Source organism: Lytechinus pictus, chromosome 1, assembly GCF_037042905.1.
Source record: "Lytechinus pictus isolate F3 Inbred chromosome 1, Lp3.0, whole genome shotgun sequence".
Classification (NCBI taxonomy): domain Eukaryota; kingdom Metazoa; phylum Echinodermata; class Echinoidea; order Temnopleuroida; family Toxopneustidae; genus Lytechinus; species Lytechinus pictus.
The window spans coordinates 38,390,017-38,399,706 of record NC_087245.1 but is presented as its reverse complement, the minus strand read 5'-3'; the positions used below and the strand labels follow the sequence as shown (position 1 = coordinate 38,399,706).

The following is a 9,690-nucleotide window of genomic DNA, read 5'->3' as shown; positions in this document are numbered from 1 at the left end:
CTCTGTAGTGGCGTACCGTGAGTCACGGCATTGGGGGGGGGGGCACCAGCAAAATATTTGAGTCACTTAGTGAGCGCGCGAAGCGCGCTCAGTTGCCAGGTAAACTGACCTAATAGGGACATTTTAAAGGCAGTGCCATTAAACGGATATGTATGTCACTGCTCAAATAATGCGAGCGCGAAGCGCGAGCTGAAAATTTTTGATATGCAGACCAAAAAAGGACATTATAAGTAATTTTTTTTAATCATGATACATACCTGTCTCGCTAAACAAACAATGCGAGCGCGAAGCGCGAGCTGAAATTTTTGTAAATATTGACCCTAAACAAGGACATGTTAAGGACTATATTTTAGGAATCCATTAAGAGTATACATATCTCACCATAGTCATCTAATGCGAGTGCAAAGCGCTTGCTGATTTTGCTACATCTAAACACATGAAGCACTTTTTGTAGTCATTGTAATCATGATACTACGCATCTCACTCATCAAATATTGCGAGCGCGAAGCGCGAGCTGAAAATTTAGGATATTCAGACCTGAAGAGAGGCATTTTAAGGCCTGTTTGTAAGAATTCACTAAGACCATACGATACGTATTTCACTAACCAAATGATGCGAGCGCGAAGCGCGAGCTGAAAATTTTTGATATTCAGATCAGAAAAAGGGACATTTTAAGGACGGATTTTTAGGAATTCATGAAGAGCAGACATATCTCACCAATCTACTAGTGCGAACGTAAGCACGGACAGGAAATGTTTTATATTAACACCTAAAAATGGGGCAATCACTTTAAGTAGTCATGAAAAAGAACCATATGTCACTACATAAAACAATAATAAGTCGAAGTGCGAGGAAATATATTTGGTGTATATTGACTTAAAAACGTTAAACGGACAATGCGAGTACCGGGAACAATGAAGACATCTAGGCCTGAGCAAAATAAACTTATGAAATAATGTTTCTTATATATTATAACATAACATAATTATAATATAACATTATAATGAACAATAATTTCTTCATTCCCACTACGTTTCATTTTCTTTCTCCCTCTTTTTCTCCTCTTCCCCGTTTTTTTTTTTGGCCAGCCGATTGGGGGCCACGTGCCCCCCCCCCCATGCCCCCCCCCCCCCCGTAGTTACGCCACTGGTTCTCTGGGTTACGAGGAACCCCGCCGCTTGCCAATAGCCAAAAAGATAGAGAAAAAAGGAGAGAAAAAAAGGACATGGGGAAATGAATAATTAAAAAGGGAAGGCGAATGAAACAAGAGGCTTAGAATTCAGCCTTGTATAAGTTGATATACACAAATTATTACTAGATTCTATATGATCTAATCACGATTTTTTCCATTATTTTTTAGATCGAGATACGCAATTACGCATCCTGTTCGTGATTAAAAAAAATGATGAATAGCCAAAATGTCTGATCAGCGAAATACGTATTTCATTCCTAATTCCAACAACCGTGAGCGTTTGAAATACCCCTTTCCATGTTTTCATGTCATTCAGCGCTTTTCATGCGCATTAAAGGGGTCATCCAGGCTAAAAAATTGATCTGAACAGATAATTATCAGACAAACGAAATAATACAAATATGATCAAAATCGGACAAGGAATAACGAAATTATGTTATTTTAAAGATTTGCCTTATTTTAGTGAAACAGTTCCATGCATATCTTCATGAATATTAAAAGAGCTTATTGATGGTTTACATAATACCAACTTGTTCTTTTGTATTTAATTGCATGAATTTATTTTTTTATTTAAATTAATTATATCGTCTTTATTTAAAGCGTGCTTAAAATGTCTGGTTTTCATATTGGAATGACACATATTTTCAGCTCGCGCTTCGCGCTCGGATCATTTCCTTGGCAAGACATCCATCCTTTTTTATGATCACAAAAAGTTAATAGAATGTTCCGTTTTGGGGTATAAACCTCCAAAAGCGTGCGTTTCACATTTGCAATAATTCGTTTATTGGACATATATCTTGTTCTCAAATTAAAACGTTTATAAATTATTTTTTCAGATCAAAATATAAAAAAATCAGTCACATCAATTAAGATACCCATCCTTATAATTGGTACAAAGAGTGTTTAGAATGTTAAGCTTTCAGTCAGAATACCAAAATAAAATCAGCTCGCACTTTGCACTCGCAATAACAGTTTATTCAGAAACATCCTGATCATTTTTACCACAAAAAAATGCTTAGAATCTCAAGTTTTCAGGTTAGAGTATAGAAACGTTTTAGCTCGCGCTTCGCGCTCGCATTATAGATTGGTGAGATCGTTAATCCTCCTCATGAGTCATTGCGCAAATAGTCCGAAAAGGGGTATTTTTAATGTTTTCAGGTCAGTATATTGCGAGTTTCAGCTCGCATTTAATTCCGTTACGTCACAGTCATTTAATTTTCCTTTCCAATCCATTGGATATTATTTTGATATAGCACCTATTCCTTTAGGTTACAAAGCGCTGTACACACACACTACTCCATGTTTAAATTATCAGGTTGTAGTGGCGACTATACTAGGCTTTGTCACAATTCATTTATCTTCTTCATTTGTTTGAGATGGGTTTAGTTTCGATCTACTCCTTTTTACGCTTTTAATGCCAATTCTTTATTCTCTTCAAAATCGGCCCTTCTCCCTTCTCTTGACTTTTAGTTCTTTCTTGGAAAGCATGCAGACCAGTGTTATGTGAGCGGCGTTTTATTTCTCTTTCTTTGGCCATGAAAGCTTTCTTGTTTCTCCTCCTTCCCCTTTCTCTCCATCGTTTTTGCCGACTTGACGCCTGTTCTGGAACCAGAATCGTACTATCAAGCTCAGCAAAGTACAGCAGAGAAGTGTATTAACTTCCGTAACAATAACTGAAAGAACTTATATAGCAAAGGAAATTAGAAATTTTAAGTTCTAAATAAGATGCTTATCCTTAACATTTGTAGTATGAATTATTCAAAACTCTAAAAGCATTAAATATCGTATATAATTATCGGGAGATTTTTTTCGTTGGTAATTTTCCCTCTGTTCAAAGTGATGTTGAAAATAAGTTGTGTAATAATAATTTGACATGGATGAAAAGCTAAGATTTTCATGGGTACCTAGGTGGAGGGTACCTTACATGGTTTAATTGATCCGGAGTGATTCAGTAAAGCACAAATTTGTAGCATATTCAAGAAAAAAATGTTACGGAAGTTAATGCGTTACGGAAGTTAATGTCTTTATGATTTATGGCCCAACGCAGTCCTTATTTAGAAGCCCTACCTTTGAAACAATAATTTATTACTTTTTGGTATATATATTCTCAATATGGATATCCTTTACCAGTCTTTCGCTTTTCGCATTTTAAACAAGACAAGCGGCCTTTGGAAGTCATATCATTTTTTTAGGATAGTTTTTAAACAAATTTTCCATGCAATTCTTGGTTTCAATGGGTTGTAGACGTAATGCTATAGTCTTACTCCTGGCAGTCTCCATTTTAAATGTAATATTCTTTAAAATGTCATCGAAGCATGCCAAATGTCAGCCTGATCTAGCCACTACGGTATATATAGCCTATACTTTTACAGGAATGTGAATAGGGGAATATATACCATTACTAATCGAAATGTAATTCAATTGAAATTATAGCTGCCCTAGATTTAGTTTCCTAAATATTGTCATATAGTCCAAGTTACTTATCTTTGACATTTAGCCCCTTATCCTTATCCCCGACCAATTGCAGACAAATATTTCTCAACTTTCTTGTTACCCTTCTATTTTCTTGCTTTTGATGATGACGGGGGTGCTGTCATGATGACTTCAAGTTGTCGCGCCTGGAATTAGATGTGAAATCCAGCAGTTTGGTGTTTTACGGTCAGCGTATGCCTATTTTCTACACCATATAACCACACGTAAACAAACTGTACACGTGTCAAGAACCAGAAGTAAACAACCCGTTCGACGACCTGTAATTGCTGATCAGAAATGGAATCCCAATCGGATCGGAATGCTGAAACAAGCTCCAATTGTCTTCTTAGCTTTTGATATCTACAATCAGCAAAGCCGCTCCACCAACTATGCAAATGAGCAATTCAAGTAATTTCAATTGTCGACCTTCATTTCGTCATTTCGAAGATCAAGACTGAACTCACTCGGGCTCAGCATCATCACCGGCTTCCTGCGGGTGGGACTGCCGGCGACAGTGGCAGCAGTCCGACGACACGAACTGCGGAGACAGCGCTAGCGTTCCCTACATTCAAGTACCAAAAGTGTATTTTAGGGTATGTCCACAGTTTTGTCTAGTTTCATTTGATTTTATTTGCATTATCACCGGGTTTTTTTACATTACCGGTAGGTCTACAGTGGATTTGCTAAGAATACTACAAAAGAGTAGAAAAAGAAAAGTTGGCACATTTTTTTCACAAATTTCAGGCCTTCATTTAAAAATTTTATTCTGAATAGATCTAGTCTACTCTAACTTTGTTAGTTAGACTAGACCCACTCACACGTATTGCGAGGTTAGTATGCTATACTCACCGCGCACTATGTCTATGAACGTGTTTACGCAATGGATTTTAGAGTTGTCAGTTAACATCGCTTCAGAACGCGAATAATTGTTACTGTTTATAGCCAAAACTAATTCCGCTACTCACCCGGTCCAGGGCTTCATTTTCTGGTGAAAAGCATTCCATTTTCAATTTAAAAAAATGTTTTTTATAAGAGATTTAGGAAGGAAAAGTTGGATAGACCCACTCATTCAATGAACAAGGTTATGATATAATGTTCTCCGTCTACTCCCTGGCCCTGTTAGGTGAAATAAGGTTGCCAATGTTTGGCTTATTTTCTCTTGTTCTGGGGACAAATGCTGGATTTTTTGACACTGTCAGTTTCCATTACAACTATTCATATAAATTGGCTCTGAAGTAAATTGAATTCTTTACCGGTAATTATTTTTTCTAAATTGAAGATAGAGATCGTAAAATTACAATTTTCTTGAAATTTTACTTTCCTCCAATAGAGGGCCTACATAAATATGCCAAAAATTCAAGTTTTGAGCGCTCTGGTGAAAAAAAAATGATCCCCAAGTTACTATTGAAAAATAAATTGCAACTGAATGGAAATGGGTATTTTTGGTTACAAAAGTAATATTTTAATGATTTTTTTATGTGTGTTGTATACTGCATAGATCTACATTCCCCACAGGAAGGGTGGTTGCAGTGAACAAGTGGATAGACCTAGCCAAGGGGTCTCTTAGAGAGTAAAAATCATTCACTACAAGTTTACTCTCCACAGAGCCAGAGATTGTACAAATATGTGCGTATACCCTTACATGAATGTGAAGTTAGCCCGGGGGGGGGGGGGGGTATACACACATATATTGGTGGTACGGGGATGTGTCGCCTTGATGACCCGTTTTTCAGACCTAATTTTCGGTTCTCTAGATATTCCGAATGACAAAAGTTCTGAAATGAAATTCCGAATGAAATGTGGACATAAGGGTAATTATGTATCATTGCTCATCTTACACAAGTCTTACATATGTAGGTCACTTGATCAAGGTCAAATGTCATTTAGGGTCAATGAATTTATCATATTATTATGTGAATGTTTTTTTTTTGTGAATGATTATTTCATCAAAGTCAGCTATATGGAATCGCAAAATGCAGGCGAGACTACCAGTGGCGCTCCACTTGTTTTATCTCATTAGTTATTTCTCAATATAGAAGACTGCATCAGGCTAGAAGTTTCACTATAATAGAGTGACAGCTTCGTGAGTATGTGTGGAATATTTTCCAAGATCTCAACGAACATGCACCCAAAATAAGAATTGAGGGTATCAGCTTTGTCTTGCTTATTCTTGACCCATGATCCGTCTGCTGCATGCAGGTCTGGGCTCCATCTTTCAAAGAGTTACGATCGATCGAGTCAACCTCAACTATATGGAAATCCATTAATGTCGTAATATTTTCTACATGAAATTTGCACAGTGCCCAATTGAAACAAAAGAGGAGCACTCTGATTTTTCTAGAAAACAATGAAGTATGAATATAGAAAATATTTTGAACAAACATACATTTTTGATGTTGCTGGCTTTCCATAGTTGTGGTTGATTGGGTCAATTACAACTCTTTATAAGGCGGGGCCCTGGTATCCCAGAGCGTGACTTCGTATTACTTTTCACATACTTCCAAAATGACTTCGGATTGAATTTATCTCCTCTGCTAGCTTTTTAGATTCAAGTAAACGATATTTCTTGCTTTCATGTACAAGCAATGATTCTTGTCATTGTTATTCTTTTTTTAGCTTTTCCATGGTTTCTTTAATAGCCGAATCGCTACCCGAGCTGACTTTGTGATCATTTTTTTTCTTTTAATACACCTTTTGTAATGGCACAAACTCTTGAAGAGACATAACTTCTATTCTCTTTCTCATATAAAGTCCCAAAGCTCCAAATTCAAATGTGTAGAGTATATGTAAAAAGTTGAAGTTGAGTCTGAATCCATGATTCATATATAATATTTTTACATTATCTTTGAATGATAATATTTCATCATTATCCTTTATTTTTTCTTTTAGAACTATACTGAAATAGCCGATCACCATGCTGGAATCTTACATATCACCATTCCTATTGGGATATGTAGACAAATACATCAAGAATCTGAAACCCGAGGATTTGAGGCTATCGCTATGGGGTGGGGACCTGGTCCTGAACAATCTAGAACTACGCTTGGATGCTTTGGAACGTGACCTTAACCTTCCTCTGTCGTTTGTGAGTGGTTTCATTCACGAGCTTCGCATTCATGTTCCTTGGACGCGGATTGGCTACGAGCCAGTCGAGATCAGTATTAACACTATCGAATGCACGGTCAAACTGTGTGATGCAGAAGCAGATGGTAACGAAAGTGTCAGCTCAAAGTCCAGCACCGGTACTAGCAAATCTAGAACAGAAAGCAGCTCCAAGGTGAAGCCTAAAGCTGACGTTCAAGATGCTAGTCTCTCACCAGGCTACGTGACTTCCCTCATGAACAGGGTGCTTCACAATGTCCAAGTCTCCATCAAGAATTTGGTTCTGAAGTATGTCGAGGATGACATCGTCCTGTCAGTCAATGTGCAGTCCTTTGCCACTTTTGCCACTGACGGTGACTGGCAGAAGGCCTACCTTGAACTCTCTCTGCCAGAGCTAGTGCTGAGACGCGTCTGTAACTTCACAGACATCACTGTCTGTCTGGACAAGCGCAGTGCCAGCGGGAAGATTGAAGTTTACCAAGAGCCAGTGACCTTCAGGTGTGCAGTATCGGCTCGAATGCACATGACCTACAACAGTCTGAATGCAAAACGTGTCAGTGCTGTCAAGGTTAGTACTCACTGTGAAGAGTTGAAGATGTCGTTATCTGACACACAGCTTCCGATGTTCCTCAGGGTTCTCCAGTTGGTGCTGGCACTGTATTATGGTTCCATTGACCTTCAAGAAGGAGAGGTGGAAGAGGATCAAGGTGTCAAGGGAGAGGACACAAACCAAACAGTTTCTTCATTAACAGGTAAACAATAATCTGATATTTACTCTTGCATTGTTCAAACTGCATTTCTTTCTCATTAGCATCCAAATTCTGTTAGGAAAACTTGAAAAGAAATTTGGATTGGCTGTTCTGCTTTTTGTACAGATCCTACCACTTATCTTATTGACTTCTATACATTTGGTATGATATCAATTTTTATTTTGAAAGGGAGCAAACAATAAACAGAATCTTATTCTCACTTTTTTTAAAGTCTGCCATTTGCATGCTCATTTATGAAGTAGTGCAGTTCATTACAATGGCCCTATTTTGAATTCCGATTTAAATTAAACTCTGGTTTAAAGTTTTGGTGTACATGTAACTATGAATAGCCAGTTGTGGCATAAATCGTTAATGGTAGAGGTTCAGTGTATCAGCTAATTTGACTCAAATCATTCTTAACTGTCTGGGAAGAGTGAATAAGATAATTGTCCTCACCATTATAGAATCAAGAAAGAGTACAGTAAACATATTAACAAAATAGAAACATACCATGTGAACATATTTTGATGTTTGGCTTCCCATAATTTTAGGACAGAGTTAGACCATGGTCTATTACAAAGTAAAATCTGATTTCAGATTACAGGCCAATGGGTTTATGAGATTATTCATGGATGTCAAAAAATGTATTTTTATCTTTATCAGATTTAAGCATGAATAATTTTGTGATAATGCCAAAAAAAACATCGCTTTAGTTGGCCTTTGACTAAACCTAATGTAAAATTAGTCATTGTGAAGACATACTGACATAAAGAATTCTCATGAATAGAAGTAGACTCATTTCATTTTCATCTAATGCCATAATGCATTGTCACCAGGGGGCCGTTTCATAAAGCTGTTCTTAAGTTAAGAGCGACTTTAAGAACGACTGGTGAACCCTTTTACGCGCTAAACAATTGCCAATTCAATACCATTTACCACAAGAAAGGATCACCAGTCGTTCTTAAAGTCGCTCTTAACTTACGAACAGCTTTATGAAACACCCACCAGATTATGTCTTCTATGTAATGGGGCAAATGACTACTTTTGTTCATCAGTTTGTGCTCTAAATAAGCAGATCTTTCAAAGAAGTGAGACACTTTGGAAACGAATCATATGTTTTTCTAATCCTGATGAAGCTCCCATAGAACTGGACCTCTCGTTGTTTCGGTTCACAAGATGCAGGGTGCTACATAAGCACTTGCCCGATTTCCCGGGGAAGTAAAAGTTCAAGCTGGGCAAGTGTTTTGAAGTAAAGACCAAAACTACTTGCCCGAATTGGGCATGCAAAATTCTCACAGTAGAATTACCAAAATTAGGGTCGTTACGATATATCGACCCTAAATTTGGTCATGGCGGACAAAATAAAATCACTTTGGAAAAGGAAATTATGCAAGGTCCATCAGTTCATGTCAAAAGATAGAAAAAAGATCAGTGGTTTATGAAATCGCAATATTTTCTTTTGAAGAGGTAAAACTTTTTTTCAAGGATTTTTGGGGCAAGTGAAATAGATTTTCAGGCAAGCATATTCCAACTATTTAAAAATTTAATAGCCCGACAGGGCAAGTGCTTCTTATAAGTTAATGTAGCACCCTGCAAAAGATGCATGTTTTTATCTCAATGGTTATAGATCCAGATGAAGCTCCCGTAGACTTGGATCCATCCTCCTCCTGGACGTCCTGGGCGTGGTCATTTGTCCCCGAGGCCCTGACGTATGACGAAGATGAAGACCAAGAAGAAGGGGAAGTCAATCGTTATGGTGGTGGGAAACTCCAAAAGCGCCAGGACACAATTCTTTCTATTGGTTTCTTCTGTGATAAAGCTTCTGTTGAATTCAAGGCAAGTGATCAGAAATTTGTAATTATTAATCTATGCATTAATGCATAAAGTTTTTGAAAATTTCCTGTTTGGTATATGACCATTGCAAGGTACACGTATATGTCAAAAACATTTTGCTTTTTTGTAAAATTAAAGTATACTTGACAATCTAAATTTGTATTTACCTACTTTATAATAATGATGTCAAGAGGAATTCTATTATGAGCCTTTCCATTGACAAATTTACTAATTTTCCCAAATATACTGGTAAATATTTGTTAGATTGTTAAAGGGTGAATCCAATCCATATAAAGTAGATTTGGATGAAAAGAAAAAAAACACCCAATGCTGAAAATTTCA

The 9,690-nt window shown here is 37.2% G+C and overlaps 1 protein-coding gene across 1 annotated transcript in view; it reads left to right on the top strand.

Annotated features, from left to right (window-relative positions):
• Positions 1-3,886: 3,886 nt before the first annotated feature.
• Positions 3,887-9,690, top strand: part of LOC129262356 (intermembrane lipid transfer protein VPS13B-like) — a 61,649-nt gene continuing 55,845 nt past the window's right edge. The window contains exons 1-3 of the mRNA XM_064102317.1: positions 3,887-4,257; positions 6,554-7,518; positions 9,143-9,351. Of these exons, the coding sequence (XP_063958387.1) occupies positions 6,579-7,518; positions 9,143-9,351 (1,149 nt within the window). The 5' untranslated portion in view covers positions 3,887-4,257; positions 6,554-6,578. The remainder of the gene's footprint in view (positions 4,258-6,553; positions 7,519-9,142; positions 9,352-9,690) is intronic.